The sequence below is a fragment of the Drosophila eugracilis genome, unplaced genomic scaffold, assembly GCF_018153835.1.
Source record: "Drosophila eugracilis isolate 14026-0451.02 unplaced genomic scaffold, ASM1815383v1 contig_1765, whole genome shotgun sequence".
In the NCBI taxonomy this organism is placed as follows: domain Eukaryota; kingdom Metazoa; phylum Arthropoda; class Insecta; order Diptera; family Drosophilidae; genus Drosophila; species Drosophila eugracilis.
The window spans coordinates 4,677,455-4,693,785 of NW_024572605.1; the positions used below are offsets into that span (position 1 = coordinate 4,677,455).

Consider the following 16,331-nt stretch of genomic DNA (forward strand, 5'->3'; position numbering starts at 1 on the left):
AAAACTGTATAATAAAGCTTATTTCTGAGTTCAGAATAATAAGCTAACGAACCCAGTAAGATCGCTGAAGAGCGAAGTTCTCCAAACTCCGAAAAGTATGCTCCTTAAAAAGTTACGAAAGAAAGTTATAATTTTCCATTTAAATGGACCATTATCAACTAAAACTGTGTTTTTATATAAATGGTAATCATTTTTTTAGTAAATCTTTATTGTGTTTGGAATAGGAACCAGTGTGAGAATTGTCATTTCAAAATTGCCTTGCTTTTAGGCTCAAAGTAGCATACATTCATTTTGCCTCGGGCAGTGCCTCTGTTTAGTTCTAGAAGTTAAAAGTAAATAATCAGCTCTAAAATTAAATTGCTTTGCGTTTGGATAAGGATCCTGTGTGAGAAATTTCAGTTCAAGATGGCTCAAGATGGATCGCTTTTAGATATCATTTATTCGTCGTTAAAACAAAATTATTCAGTGTGAAAAATGTCGGTATAACATCTATTCAAAAGTATTGTTTGGATAAGGAGCCAGTGTGAAAATTGTCAGTTCAATATGGCGTTGCTTTTAGGCTTAAAAATTCAGTTCTCGAAGTAAAAACAAAATTTTCTGTTCTCCAATAAGGGATGGCATTTTCTTTAAAAAAAACTGAAAGATAATCCGAAATGAAAAAAAATCACTTTTAATATGATTGACAAGTAAAAACCATACATTGAAGGTTGTAAGTAAAAATTACATTACAAATTTGGCTCTATAGCAGAGGAAAGACGCTATTTTCTTTGATAGCTGGAAGCGCATGTTCGCCATCTTTTTCCTGCATCTTGGGAGTATTATCAATATGCCTTATGACGGCATTACTTCGGCTGGGTTTCAGCTTCCTGGTGGACGTGCTATGATGCACACAAGTGGCTTTTGTTCCCTTATTATTTTTATGGCTTATTCCAGCGTCTGATAAAGAAGAAGAATTATTCATATGTTAAAATGTTCTAATATTTTGGAATATATGGTGCTAAAAAATACAAAATGTGATTTATTTTACGTTGAAAAGTAAGAACCATACATAGTAGACCGTAACAAATGACATTAATGACATCGTTCCTTTTTTTTCTAGCTGGAAGCTTTATCACTTTTCCTGCATCTTATGATATTATCCGTATGCCATTATCATTGCCACATCCACGGCTTCTTCGAAAGTCTTGCAACGCGATTTCTTCTCCAAGTCGTTGGAGAAGAAATCATTGTGCAAGACCCTCGAAGAAGCCGTCGAAAAGCCGATGATACGGAAACCCGTCTGGATAAAATTCGTATGATTAGATCAAATTATGCCAATAAGGTGGTGGCTTTAACCTTTTTTGAGTGACGTGGTTCTAGGAATATTTTCAGAATAATTACGGTAGCAATTTGCATAGACCAGTGAAAGCAAAACGAGTGCAGCAGACGATTTTTATCGCCATCGAGCATGTCACATCCAACCTGTCCGCAAAACCAAATGAGGCTTATGTTGGCCGAAATGTTAATTAAAAACGGGTTGCACCAGCTTCGGGTTTTGCGGGTATAAAAACCGAAAATCGTTCCAGAATCGGCATCAGTCTCACGAACTCTCTAGTCTGACAATCAAACTAAATCACAATGTTCAAGATCGTAAGTATCCGGTGATCATTTTCGGATGGTTGTTAGATAAGTAATCTTGGATTATCCTAGCTGCTTGTCTGCGCCCTTGCCGCCCTGGTGGCCGCCAACGAGAACGCCGAAGTCAAGGAGCTGGTCAACGATGTCCAACCCGATGGCTTCGTCAACAAGTTGGTCCTGGACAACGGTGTCGCCTCTTCGGCCACTGGAGATGTTCACGGTAACATCGATGGAGTCTTCGAGTGGATCTCCCCCGAGGGCGAGCACGTCCGTGTGAGCTACAAGGCCGATGAGAACGGTTACCAGCCCCAGAGCGACCTCCTGCCCACTCCTCCTCCAATCCCAGAGGCCATCCTCAAGGCCATCGCCTACATCCAGGCCCATCCCAGCAAGGAATAAGCGATCATCTCTCAAGCGATAAGGACTCAATCTCGAAATGGAGGACCAAACTCCTCTTACTCTTAGAATTTAAACAGCATGCTGACTTAAAAGGTTGGACTATCGAATTGTGAAATAAATTTTCGATATTCTTTGGCAACAAAATCGTCTTTATTTAGATTTGTTTCTATATCTCTAACGGGAGTACGAGTTGCTTGGGTCCGATGATTTATTTGGATCGAGGTAATAAAGCTTGCTCCAGACTATCACGCTCTGTCTGGATGTTACTTGATTGATCTTGGAGAAGAGTAACCTGTTTAATTAGCGATTTACCAAGTGGGAAATATCAAACAGCTTTGGGATTATTATTTAGTCTGGTTTAATCAATGCATTCAAGTTAACAGTAAACTTTAATGTGAAAAAAGTAACTCATTTGAAAAAGTTATCTACCTGTCGCACTGTCTTAAAGGCCCTGAACTTAACTTCAGTAATTTTGTGACATATTATGCAATGAAATAAAAACGAAACTGGTAATTAGCACTGAATTGATAATTGCGAAGACAATGGGTGGAGACTGATATATAAAATGATATATAAATAGGTATTGAAAATAAAAGTGTTTGTAGGAAAAACAAACGCTGTCATTTGTTTTAAAACTTTATTATCTTTTCAAATTAGAAAATCTTCACATATGAACTTTATATTATATATCCAGAAAAGGACACATAAAGAACAGGTGTTTTGTGGTTTGAAAATTATATCATATTAGCTTCTGTATCTCGTGATTTGCACATCCAATTTTTATGACTAGTGTGAACTTCATTTTGTTGTGCAATAAAAATAAAAACCAAACTGGTGATCTGCTCGGAATTAATATTAATTAGCAGCGAATATACGAATGCATACGAATTAACATGAATTATTTGGCAAGTCAACTTTGATAATTTGCGAGGAAATAATGATATGAACTATGCCAAACGGGTTATTCAGTCTAGAGTGGAAAAAATCTTCCATATGCCTAAATATATTATTAAGTTAACATATTAGTTTTATTTTCTGGTTATACGGGTTTTTATATATTCATCGTTTTCTCAGTCTGATTTGTATGCCATTTTCCGATTTAAGCGTCACTCGAATATTTAATACAGGATCGTATTCACTTTGAGGTACACAGTTTTCACGGGAATGATCATTGATCCCTGGAGGAAGTCCATCAACGGCTGGCAGGATTTCAAAGCGACGCAGCAACTGGGAGAGCAGAGCCTTCATTTGGTACATGGCAAACTTTTCAGCTACAAAAATATAGTTTTATAAATATATGAATTAGTTTGTTATATAATCCAAGATAAGCCTACCAATACAACGTCTGGGACCTGCACTAAATGGAACACTCTTAAAAGCCTCTATGCCTACATTTCCATTAGCTTTCTCAAATCTCTCCGGCCGGAAAGTGCAAGGCTCATCGAAATACTTTTCGTTGTAACCCATGGCAATGAGGCACATGATCACCGTGGTGCGCTTGGCCACCTTGGTGCCATCTGAAAGTAATCAAGATTGATACTAAGTAATAATCTAATACTTTGTAACTACTCACTGATATCGATGGACTTTCTGTTAGTTCTAGCAATCAGTGGTACGGATGGATACAAGCGCAGGGTCTCTCGAATGATCAGCTCCAGGTAGTACATCTGATCCAGACTAACCAAGTCAGCTTCTCCAGATAAATTCTTGGCAAAAATGCGCTGCTGTTCCTCGAAAGCCTTGCGCTGAATCTCCGGGTGACGGGATAGAGTATACAGAGTGAAGGATATGGCAGCCGCAACGGGATCGTGGCCCTATAATATTTTAAGTAAGAAATAACATTCATTTCTTAAAACTATTTTTATATTGAACTTACCGTAAATATAAACGTAGACAATTCCTCGATAATCTCCCGCTCCTTAAGGCCCCTGCCATCGAGTTTGGCGGTCAGCAGAACGTCGAGGAAGGGCTTATTGATTGGCGCCGCGTGCTGGCTTGAGTTTTCTCCGACCAACTGGTGCCGACGTTGGGCGATAATCTACGAGCAGATAAACTTTCGATTTTTAAACGTTTCTCGCACCTATTTCAGCCCGAATTTACCCGGTTCAGTTCGCTCCGGAGGAGCGATAGAGCCCGCCGCTGCTTCATGTAGTAGGAGGTGAGTCGGAAGAGGGCGTCAAAGCGCTTCACAATGCTGAAGGTGCGCTCCTGCACCACATCGCACAGACTGGGAAATGGAAAGGAGGGACTTAGGAGCTTAATCCCAAGATTTCTCAGCTTGAACTTACTCCTTGATGGCGCCATGCAAATCCGAGGGCTCTCCATTCAGCGAACTGCTAGTCTGGCCAGTGGCGTTTTCTAAAGGCAAAAATAGTAGAGGGAAGAGCCGGTGAAAATTTGCAGCTTCAAGCTGGCTAAATGAACCCGAACGAATCTAGGGAAATCTCAATAAATTACCAACGGTTAACAGGAAAATTCTTCAAAATCATTTGCCATACAACATGCAGCTGAGTGTGCTGTATCGTCGAGGGCAAGTACCTCGACCGCGAAACTTTTCCGCCCGCACAATCTGCGGCACTTGTACCCATTTTCTATGCAATAAATCTTATTTATAAAACGTTCATAATAAATTACAAAAAATAAACGAGCGAAACGCCCAAAAACCGAAACTCGGCCCACAAAAAAAAAATGTCATGACAAATGTGTAAAGTTTGGCAACCATACACAGAGAGGAAATATAACTGCCTTAACTTTTATATATAAATTATAAAAAAGGTCGCTTAAAGAGAGATAAAACTATTAAAAAGCATATTCCAATCAGTTAACTATTAAAAATTAGCCATAATCGGAAAGAAGTTTAAAATTGAATTATTTAGAAAATACATAAAAACTGTGACTAGAATTTTTTGCAGTGCATGTACATTGCCACTAGAGTTTTTGAATTTTTAAACGCAACCCGGGGTTCGATGAGAAAATCCCGCTTCCACTTACCACACACAATATCCAGTGTACACTTGGCAACCAGCTCCTGGGCATCGAAGATTTCCTGCGTTGCCGACAGCTCGTCGAGCTTCTGGACGAACTGTCCGCCCGTCCGATGGACCACTCGCAGATAACCCTCGATGGCGGGGCGTTCGAATGCGGGAATATACAGTTTCTGATGCTTCAGCCAACGGGCTCCGGAACTCGTCAGCAGGCCATCCCCCAGCCAGGGTCTCAGAAAGGAGTACAGGTGCTCCTTGTATAGCAGCGTTGAACTTGACAAAATGTTCTGCAGGGCAAACACAATGGGTAGGTTCGTGATGGTAGTGATGTTTAGCAAGGGTCTTAGGGGGGGGAGGGACTAACCTGAATTTCCGCCGGATCGCTTAGCATCATGTGGTACTGGAGGAAGACCAGGGAACGGAAACCCTGGAAATCATATTTCCGACAATATTGCAAAACCTTTTTGGGGTATTCTGTGGGAGAAAAGGTAAGGAGCTTGTCAGCCACGACCACTTTAATTATCAGGTAAAAGTTCCTAGTTTGCCAAGCTCTAGAGTTTGGGCCGGATTTACAGAAAATTAAATTTCAAGTTGCCTTGTTCGGTAGTTTGTAATCAACCTGATTTGCTGTGCCACAAATATGCTTTTGTTAGATTGCTTGCCAAAAGTACTTGAAAACCTATAGGGGTCCGGTCACAGATGGGTATCGAATGTGTTTTAATTAATCGCAGTTCCTTTCAGGACTCCGGACCAGACAATGAAAGTATATTAACTCTGCACTTATTCAAATCTCTTCTTTCAACTCTATGGAAGAGCAATCTAAGCTGGCATAAAAATAACAAAATAATAACAATCAGATAACAATGTGCAGCTCATGCTTGTCCGTTCTGAATTGAAGGAGCAACCGAGCAGGGAAGCAGAATGATATCATCGAAAAGTGTAGTGCACCATCGCTTTTTCCTTCTCCCTCCCCTCGGGCATTGTGCATTTGAAATGATTACTTTAGGCACGTGCAGGGCGGGGCAGGGCTGTGGCTGTGGGCAGGGAAGGACGGTAAAAACAAGACCGAATTTATTCAGCTGTGCGAAAGGAGGGCACTCGGGAAATGCGCACAGAACTTGATGAAAGCTGTAGCAAATATTACAATAAATACGTCGAGCAAGGCAGATACAATTTGAGATGAAATCCAAATGTGCAACGCGATACCAACGGGAATTGGACGCATTGAATCGCTGCAAATACCTTCGGTTCTTGAGGGATTCGATCAGACAAATGACTTTCGCATTAAACGTTAAAGAGTTCATAAATATAGGCAGGCCACTACCACCGACCACGTACTCACCGTCTGGCTTGAGGCCAAATTGAAAGAGGTTTCCCACGAAGGGATATGGTGTGGGTCCCGGGATCATCTCCATAATCCCGGCCATGTGGTCTATGTAGTTGAATATCCTCACACCCTTGAACACCAAAATGGTGACCAATAAAATGGCAATCGCTATCAGAAACATTTTCTCGGACAACTTTTCTCTTTCGCTTTACTATCCAGACTGGTTTGTCCAGTTTTTGTGGCAGATTATTAGGTGACCAATTTCCTAGCCGATAACCCCTTTGATAGCTTATCTACCTCAACTTTTCGCATGGTTTTTTTTTGTGTTTGCAATCGTTACAAATAACATTATCAATACCCCAATTAACATAGTGCTTTATTGCTGTCGAAAATTGATAAATGACATTATACTTTGCTACCTGATGGGAATCGACTGCAAATTGACTCACTGAATTGGTGACGTGTGGGTCTAAAGGCTGATTTGGTATCACCAGAAGATATGGTGCCAATAAACGATTGCTAATCGGCTGCTGATAATGAATTAAGGCGGTAGTCCAAACATTTGACAAGTAAATGTATATGGAGCATTAGTTAGATTCTAGCATGGGCGTCGAAAGGGGGTTTACTTTATAAACTAGTAAAAGAATAGTGAGTACATCTTACCTCTGGGCTTCAGGCCAAACTCAAAAAAGTTTACCACAAAGGGATATGACTGAGATCCCGGCAGACATTCCAACATCCCAGTTATGTAATCTATGCAGTTGAATATTTTAACACCTTTAAACATGTAAATTATGGCCAATGTTAAGGCAGTTGCTAAGAAACACATAAAACACACAAAGAGAATGCCCAAAATAATGGCCACTAGAATAGCAAAAATTATAAGAATCATTCTGCTGGCCAACAGTTCACTTTCGCAATTCTATTAACACTACTTCTTCGGCAATGTAAAATCAGAGCTTTGGGAACCATTTCATTATCTTCCTCGAAGTTATGCATTGGTTTCATACGCTTGCTACAACTTAAAATGCAGTTGAACTTGAAATTCTGACAATATTATTGCCAAAGGTCCCTTTGATAAGATATCTACCGCCATATACTTTATACTTTCATGCTTATGGTATCAGATAACTTATATAGGATTATTATCAAAGGAACTTTAAAGAAACAAGCTGGTAACTAGATTGTTGTGCTATTTTTATTTTTTGTGTTTTAATCTAATCATAAGCTACAGTCAAACTTCCAAAAGTGCTAAAATAAAGAGTGAAAGTAACTCATAACTCAAAGGTGTTTTTAAACACTTTTACTTTTGGTTTGCTCAAAGCTAATGTAGATCAACTGAATTGCTGAGTAGTAAAATATCAACAAAGTTTTATTTAATTCGACACCCAAATGTATATTTCAAGTAAAATAAAAATCTACTTTACACGACTCTACATTGTTAACTCGTCTCTGATAAGCTTTAAAATATGCGTGGTTTATACTCTTCGCTGAAACTCTGTTTTACTCTCTTTAAGTCCCAAGCTAGAGGCCATCCAAAACTCTCTGTTGATAAAGTATTTAGACTATGCCGGTCGTTCCATTTATTATATTGCGAGCAGAAATTATAAAACGATTACTTATATCAGTAAAATATAACATTGTAGCCGTGAATAATAAAACACTTTGTAAACACTAAGGGAGCAAACATTAGTTGCTCTTTTTTGTGAATAAAAAGATTACCATATCAAAACGAAGAGGATCGTCTCTTAAAAACCTGATTTCAAATCAACAAGTCATGCTGAAAGCCCCAAAATATTTACTTATATTCGGGAGGCTTTGGCTGGATTCCCATTAATAGTTAAAAATCGAGAGCGAAATGTTGAGGAGCTGACCGCTATCTCTCGTATTTAAAGCTGCAGTCCGCCCAAAACAACTCTCATATACAAAGTGTTTCGCGGGCGAAGCGGTCGTCTTGTCGTCACTTGCGATCGAAAATGTGGTTCGTGTTGTATATTATTTTGGCATTGCCTCTTCTGTTGGCGGCATACTTAGAGTTGAGCACGTTCCGCCGTAAAAAAGTGTTAAATAAGTTCAATGGTCCCCGTGGACTGCCCCTCGTGGGAAATGCTCATCAAACGGGCAAGAATCCCACAGGTGGGTATCCTGTCAATTTCAATAGAAAACGTTAAAAAAATAACCGAGAGTACACACCCATAATCACCCATCTCGAATAGCGTTGTGACTGAGTTAACTGCCCATTAAATCGACTCAGCGGCAACGCTATTCCAGTTAGGTTATTTTGGTCAAGCGACTTTACGACCGGAAAATTGGGGTGTTGAAAATATCAGATATTTGTCGGCCAGGCCAGAATCTTGGAGCTCATCATATAGACTTTGATTTGTGTTGTTGCGTAATTAGCAACTACATATATTGCATGCACGTAGGGCAGTGCAGTTATGGATACATAAAGTTGCGTGCCAGATACAGACAATAATATAATATCATTAGTGTCATACTGATAGTGTTCTGTGATCCGCCTAGTAATTAGTTTTCTTTACACTCATTTAGAAATTCTGGATAAAGTTTTCGAATGGTGGGATCAGTTTGGCAGGGACAACTATGTCTTCTGGATTGGCTCATACTCAAATGTGCTGGTCACAAATCCCAAGTACATGGAGGTAAATTTGCAAGATAATTATTAATTTCAATTCAAGATGACTTAACCCTTTTCGTACTTCATCAGTTTATACTTAGCAGTCAGACGCTGATCTCAAAGTCCGATATTTATAAATTAACCCATTCCTGGCTGGGACTGGGACTTCTGACCAGCACTGGCAGTAAGTGGCACAAACACCGAAAGATGATCACACCGTCGTTCCACTTCAACATCCTGCAGGACTTCCATGAGGTGATGAACGAGAACTCCAACAAATTTATTAAGCACTTGAAGAAGGTTGCTGCCGGGGATAATATCTTCGACTTCCAGGATCAAGCACATTATCTAACCTTGGATGTAATTTGTGACACTGCCATGGGTGTGTCCATCAATGCCATGGAGAATCGGAGCTCTTCTATAGTCCAGGCTTTTAAAGAGTGAGTTCGTTTACATATAATATAAAGAGATTATCAGTCTATAACTTTTCCCATTATTACAGTATGTGCTACAACATCAACATGAGAGCTTTCCACCCCCTTAAACGTACGGATCTACTGTACCGATTTGCCCCTGAATATCCGGCGTATAGTAGATCATTGAAGACCCTTCAGGACTTCACCAACGAGATCATCGCCAAGCGAATTGCAGTCCACAAAGCGGGAGAAGTTTCGACCAGCCAAGGAGATGAGTTTACTCGCAAGAAAATGGCCTTCTTGGATACTCTGCTATCGTCCACGGTCGATGGCCGACCTCTGACCTCTACTGAGCTGTACGAAGAGGTCTCAACCTTCATGTTCGAAGGCCACGACACAACCACCTCCGGGGTAGCATTCGCCGTGTATTTGCTCTCCAGACATCAAGATGAACAGGTTAAGCATTACCAAATTAACGATATATGTATATAGAGGTAATAGACTTTTTCTTAAACAGCGTAAACTGTTTGAGGAGCAACGTAAGGTCATGGGTGATTCTGGATTGGAGCGCGATGCCACTTTCCAGGAAATCTCCCAAATGAAATACTTGGATCTGTACATAAAGGAGGCCCAGCGTTTATATCCCAGTGTACCCTTTATCGGGCGTTATACAGACAAGGACTATGTGATTGGTAAGTCTCGATTTTACCCATTAAAAATCAGTTAAATTAAATTTCATTAACAGATGGTGATCTCGTACCCCAGGGTACCACTCTCAACTTGGGTATCATAATGCTGGGATATGAAGAAAGAGTTTTCAAGGATCCTCACAAATTTCGACCAGAACGATTTGAGCTGGAGAAACCAGGACCGTTCGAGTATGTGCCCTTCAGTGCAGGTCCACGAAACTGCATTGGGCAGAAGTTCGCTCTTCTGGAGATCAAGACAGTGGTATCCAAAATCATTCGGAATTTCGAGGTTCTGCCAGCTGAAGATGGACTTGAATCTAAGGATGGCTATGTAAATACCACCCTGGGATTACCTCCAGCAGAGAGGAAAAAGCGCGATGCATATCGTCACAAATATGATCCATTACTATCCGCTGTACTAACACTAAAATCCGAAAATGGTCTCTACATTCGATTGAAGGAAAGACACTAACACCCAATTTGATTGATCTCGAAGAGAGAAATCCTCATCTCTTTGTTAAGTTCGGTGCTTGTTATTTGTTTACCTAATTTTGGATTTGTTTTAAGTCTAATTTCCCCGCAGAATCAATTATTAAGAAGCTGTTAATTAGGGGAAGTAGAACAAAGAAATAAATGAAAAACGAATTTTCAATAACAGGTTTTACAATTTGGGTTTGGTTTTATAGCATTTCGGAACTTTATGAAATATCTATATTAGTTTACAATAATCCTTTTTGTTTGGGCTTTTAAAAAACATTCTGACATTCTGCTTATATAAGTTATAAAAAGTATATGCTTATAACCTGCATTACCTTAAATTGGGCTATAATGTTCAGATAAGCTGTCTGAGAGACACAGAACTGCGAGAGGCAGAGAACATTTCTGGCCAACCGGTTGGAGTATTTAAAGCAGAGAGTCGACCACTTTTTACTCAAATTCGATTCACTCGCTGCACTGATCGGTTGGTTGTCTGTGCTACTATTAAAAAATGTGGATCGTACTTTGTATTCTTCTTGGCCTTCCTTTGGTTTTGGTGGCCTATTTTGAATTAAGATCTCTGAGGAGAAAACTAATGCTAAACAAGTTCCAAGGGCCAAGTATGTTGCCCGTGGTGGGAAATGCACATCAGATGGGAAAGACGCCTACAGGTAATCACAGTATTATTGTGCAATCCAGACGAATCTAATTATGACTGGAGATCAAAGTCCCAACTAGATACCATCGCAACTTGGCTGTGTTCTATTGTGTACAATGAAAACACTGGGACCTAGATCATAATCTGGTCATGTATATGTGAATATGTGTGATTTAAAAAAACAAAGGTCACTTTGGTGCAGTTGAAATTAGTTTTACTCTAGCTAGTCTCTCACATGTGGAAAGTAATCAATAGTGTACGGAAATGCATGTGAGAAGTCTGATCACTGATCTTTTCCCTTTATAAATTAGAAATATTAAACCGATTTTTTGGCTGGTGGCATGAGTATGGAAAGGATAACTTTCGCTACTGGATTGGTTTCTACTCGAACATCATGGTCACTAGCCCCAAGTACATGGAGGTAAGTTTGACTCGTTATTATTAAGAATATCATTCGGGATACAATCTAGTTTTGAACAGTTTATCCTCAGCAGTCAGACTCTGATATCCAAGTCGGATGTCTATGATCTCACACATCCCTGGCTGGGACTGGGACTTCTGACCAGCACTGGTAGTAAGTGGCACAAACACCGCAAGATGATCACTCCGGCCTTCCACTTCAACATCCTGCAGGACTTCCATGAGGTTATGAACGAAAACTCCAGTAAGTTCATAGATAAACTAAAGAATGTGGCGGACGGAGACAATATCTTCGACTTCCAGGAGGAAGCTCATTATCTGACCTTGGATGTTATCTGCGACACTGCCATGGGAGTGTCTATCAATGCCATGGATAACCGAAGCTGCGCTGTTGTACAGGCATTCAAAGAGTAAGTACATAGTAAATGTTATATGAATATAAAATAATATTCATAATAATTTGTATCATTTGATATAGTATTACCTACACTATCAAAATGAGAGCCTTTAATCCCTGGAAGCGCAATGAATATCTCTTTCGCTTGGCCCCTGAATATCCTGCTTATAGTGAGACTCTGAAAACCCTGCAGGACTTTACCAATAGGATAATAGCAAAGCGAATTGAGGCTCGAAAATCTAGCGTGGATTCAAAAAGCCAGGAAGATGAGTTCTCCCGCAAGAAGATGGCTTTTTTGGATACTTTACTTTCATCCACAGTCGATGGTCGGCCATTGACTTCCCAAGAGCTTTACGAAGAAGTATCAACATTTATGTTCGAGGGTCACGACACAACCACATCTGGAGTTGGGTTTGCAGTCTACCTGCTCTCCAGGCACCAAGATGAGCAGGTTAGCTAATTACCAACAAAACGAGTTTTGAGATCACTTTCGATATAATTTTTTGACTTACAGAAAAAGTTATTCGACGAACAGTGTGAGGTGATGGGTGAATCAGGACTTGGATCTGTTTATAAAGGAGGCGCAACGGCTATACCCAAGTGTACCCTTCATTGGTCGTTTTACGGAGAAGGATTATGTGATTGGTAAGACTTTTAACAATGTAAATAAGAGCTTTATAAGTAATCATGTATCTATTTTTAGATGGCGACGTTGTTCCGAAAGGCACCACTTTAAACCTGGGTCTTCTTATGTTGGGATACAATGATCGTGTTTTCAAGGATCCCCATAAGTTCAGACCAGATCGATTTGACTTGGAGAAACCGGGTCCCTTTGAGTACGTTCCCTTCAGTGCAGGTCCACGAAACTGCATTGGTCAGAAGTTTGCACTGCTGGAGATCAAGACAGTGGTGTCCAAGATCATTCGAAATTTCCAGGTACTGCCAGCCCTGGATGAGCTGGCTTCTAAGGATGGGTATATCAGTACGACCTTGGGACTTCCTCCAGCAGAGAAGGAGAAACGCGATGCTCATATCCATAAATATGATCCGATTTTATCGGCTGCGATGACTCTGAAGTCTGAGAATGGTTTGCATCTGCGCATGAAGCAGAGACTTTAAATCTGATAATTTGTAAAAAAGTAATTACATACTTTTAGGCTCTATACTGTTAACTAAACTCTGTTAAGTATTTTTATAATTAACATTTCTTTAACGTCACTATTTTATTATCTCTTAAGTAAATAAAATCTGGTTAGACTGCCACAAGAACGGTGCCTACATAGGGATTGGCCACGAATTCCGAGGGCTTGATGACATCTCCATCGATATACTGGGACTTCAGTGAAGTGGTGATGACCTCTGCCTGGGTGCCCAGTCCATAGTACTTGGTCAGGTCGAGGGTCTTGGAGGTGCTGCCCAAGTTGAGAACGATCACATACAGATCGCTATCGGTCTTTTGGCTGTTTGGGTAGAAAATATTTATATTAGTTAAAATTATAGATTGCAGTTTATAATTAACTTACCGTGAGTAGATGATCACATCATCGTCAATAGCCTGAATGTTGAGTTCTCCCTGGCGGAAGGATGGCTCCTTGCGGACTCGTACCAGCTTCTTGAAGATCTGGAGGTGGGAACGAGGGGCACGCAGCTGCTGCAGGGCATTGTTAGTCTTGTAATCATCAGCCACTGGAAGCCAGGTGTGATCGGCACTGGTGAAGCCTAGAAATAAGATAGTAAGCATTGTTATCAATAAGCGTTAAAAACAAAATAATTTATACTAATTTAACCTTAGAATTTTCTATCAATCTACATTTTTGGTTAATAAAAAAGATAATTATAATCTAAGTGTGACAAATACATTTCTTATCGGAATACACAAACCTACTAGCCGCTCAGGAACGTCAAACTAGCAAGTCAGATTGATTAGTTATTATTTTTAAACGCTTTGGTATGATGATAGATGCATTAGGATATAAACAAAAATATTCAATAACAAATACATATCTGAACTTAAAAAAGTGAAAGTAAATACCTGACTTGGAAGAGGCGTCCCACTGGTACGGAGATCGAGCTGGATCACGCGAGCGGGCATAGTAGTTGTCCGGATCGGAGTTGCACGCATTAGGATCCACGGTGTCCTCCCAGCTGATCCAGACATCGGTCATACCCAGTTCCTCGCCATTGTAGGTAACCGCATGGCCAGGCAGAGTCTGAAGCAGGATGTTAATGAGATCGGTGCGCTGGATTCCGAATCGGGAGGCCACTCGCTTGTTGTCGTGGTTGCCCAACACCCAGTTGGCATAGACACCAGCGGGCATGGAATCCATCCACTTCTTAATGTGATCCACATAATCCCCAGCCTTCGAGGCGTTGTTGATGTTCGAAAGGAAGTCAAAGTTGAACGGAATATGAGAGCCATTCCTAACTCCGTTGCCGTAGTATGTCATGAGATTGTCAAAACTGGTGTACGCCTCCGTCATTAACAGCCTCTGATCTCCACCGTTCTCCGTATGAAATTCATCCACCAACTCACGCCACTGGTACACCATGTCAATGGTCTCCGGCTGATCCTGAGTGTAGATGTGCTGCGTGTAACAATGATCATCCGGATCGGGACAGGTTGTGGGGTCATTGGTCAGCGGCTCATCGGGATACTGGTTGTACCGATCAAGATCCACCTCAAATAAATAGGGCACGGCATCGATACGGAAACCGGAGACTCCCTTGGCCAGCCAGAAACGAATCACATTCTTCATCTCATTGACCACGGCAGGATTGCGATAGTTAAGATCAGCCTGCTGAATGGCAAACTGGTGGAGGTAGTACTGCTGGCGCACATCATTCCATTCCCAGGCACTGTAGCGGAACTCGGAGTTCCAGTTGCTTGGCGGCTCACGCTCTCCCGTCTCATTGTTTACCTTGCCATCATGCCAGATATAGAAATCCTTGTAGGTTGGATCACTGTCCACGGACTTGGTAAACCATTCGTTCTCAGTGCTCGAGTGATTGGGCACAAAGTCCAGGATGATCTTAATGCCCACCTCCTTGGCCTTGGCAATCAAGTTCTCAAAGTCCTCCATGGTTCCGTACTCAGGGTGAATTGTGTAGAAATCGGAAATGTCATAGCCAAAGTCAACCATTGGTGACTTGAAGATGGGCGAAAGCCAAGTGGCAGTGAAGCCGATGTCCTTCAAGTACTGCAACTTCTCGGTGACGCCGTTTAGATCGCCAATACCGTCTCCATCGGAATCCCGGAAGGAGCGCGGATAGATCTGATAATAGTTTCCACTTTCCCACCACTCGGTGGCTCCCACGAAGCCAACGATGGCCAGGAAAAGGCACGCAGCTGATACCGGGCGCATTTTGTTCGATTTTGTTCGGACTAGAGAGCTGACAGGTGCCTTTTATACCCCTCGATAAGGTGGCTCCTATCGAGATCTGACCAACTTGGAGTGGCCAGTTGAATTGCTGTGCAAACAGCTCACATGAGTTCTCAGGGTGCTCAAGTCTGCGAACCAAAATTGTCATTGTTTTCGTACTCCCAGCAAAGTTTTACGTAAAGCGATTAACCCACTCTCCCGAATGCCTTTTGATTGCTGGAAAAATACCGATTTTCTTGCCAAGTATTTTCCTGAATCGCTCCCCAGGTTTTGTTATGGTAGGGCATTGAAGTGGACATTAGTCAGCTGATAGGGAAAAACAAGCCTAAATCCTAGTTCTTCAACTGCAAGCAAACAAACAACAGTAAACTGGAAAACTATGATTAATACGTACTCAGCGGTGTTGTGGAAATATTTCTAAGATAACCTTGTGGAGGTTTTGTGGGGCATTTTTAAACTTAAGCAAAACATAATCATTTGTTGCAATATTGTCTAATTTATTGTTACTATCAGCTTGACTAGTTAGCTTTGAATTGATAAGTTAAGTTAATCAGAGACGCCAAAAAGACATTAGGGTAGCACTTGATTATTGACTTATTGAAAGAGATAAAAGTAAAGTCCACCAACTGACTAGTTTTGTCCTCTGGTAATTTTAATGTTTATTTCGATTCACTACTTATCTTTATCACTTCACATTTTTCATGGCACTAACCAATATAAATTCCCAATTTATTCTCTTTATCTGGGATTCAATTGATTTTTTAATGAACACCTAAAAAGTCAACCGAACCATACTTTTACCAATTACATCGATTTGATATAACTATTCCCAGCTCAACGTGCAACGCATGTTCTCTGCAGGTTGAAGCATGTGTTGATTTTATGTGGAATCATCTCCTGGGAGGACTGTTGCAGGACTGGAAAAGGTGAGT

The 16,331-nt window shown here is 40.8% G+C and overlaps 4 protein-coding genes across 4 annotated transcripts; 2 read left to right on the forward strand and 2 right to left on the reverse strand.

Moving 5' to 3' along the window:
* The first annotated feature begins 1,276 nt into the window (after window positions 1-1,276).
* LOC108113366 (larval cuticle protein 4) lies at window positions 1,277-2,160 on the forward strand. Its single transcript, XM_017223937.1, has 2 exons — window positions 1,277-1,629; window positions 1,690-2,160. The coding sequence occupies exons 1-2, from the start codon at window positions 1,618-1,620 to the stop codon at window positions 2,014-2,016; spliced, it is 339 nt and encodes a 112-aa protein (XP_017079426.1). The 5' UTR covers window positions 1,277-1,617; the 3' UTR covers window positions 2,017-2,160.
* Window positions 2,161-3,038: 878 nt separating this feature from the next.
* On the reverse strand, window positions 3,039-6,528 carry LOC108113347 (probable cytochrome P450 4ad1). Its single transcript, XM_017223913.2, has 9 exons — window positions 6,343-6,528; window positions 5,365-5,474; window positions 5,008-5,287; window positions 4,305-4,374; window positions 4,117-4,243; window positions 3,893-4,054; window positions 3,590-3,830; window positions 3,351-3,533; window positions 3,039-3,287 (listed from the first exon to the last, which is right to left on the reverse strand). The coding sequence occupies exons 1-9, from the start codon at window positions 6,506-6,508 to the stop codon at window positions 3,076-3,078; spliced, it is 1,551 nt and encodes a 516-aa protein (XP_017079402.1). The 5' UTR covers window positions 6,509-6,528; the 3' UTR covers window positions 3,039-3,075.
* A 1,415-nt stretch (window positions 6,529-7,943) lies between these two features.
* LOC108113339 (cytochrome P450 4e2-like) lies at window positions 7,944-13,156 on the forward strand. Its single transcript, XM_041819819.1, is given in 13 exon segments — window positions 7,944-8,463; window positions 8,878-8,987; window positions 9,053-9,402; window positions 9,465-9,834; window positions 9,896-10,070; window positions 10,124-10,536; window positions 11,056-11,215; window positions 11,514-11,623; window positions 11,683-12,032; window positions 12,101-12,470; window positions 12,534-12,571; window positions 12,573-12,664; window positions 12,723-13,156. Coding segments are annotated over 13 exon segments (3,114 nt in total). The 5' UTR covers window positions 7,944-8,303; the 3' UTR covers window positions 13,139-13,156.
* A 50-nt stretch (window positions 13,157-13,206) lies between these two features.
* LOC108113522 (maltase A1) lies at window positions 13,207-15,387 on the reverse strand. The gene is made up of 3 exons (XM_017224117.2): window positions 14,052-15,387; window positions 13,543-13,738; window positions 13,207-13,479 (listed from the first exon to the last, which is right to left on the reverse strand). Exons 1-3 carry the CDS (start codon window positions 15,379-15,381, stop codon window positions 13,272-13,274), a joined length of 1,734 nt encoding a protein of 577 aa, XP_017079606.1. The 5' UTR covers window positions 15,382-15,387; the 3' UTR covers window positions 13,207-13,271.
* Between the last annotated feature and the right edge of the window lie 944 nt (window positions 15,388-16,331).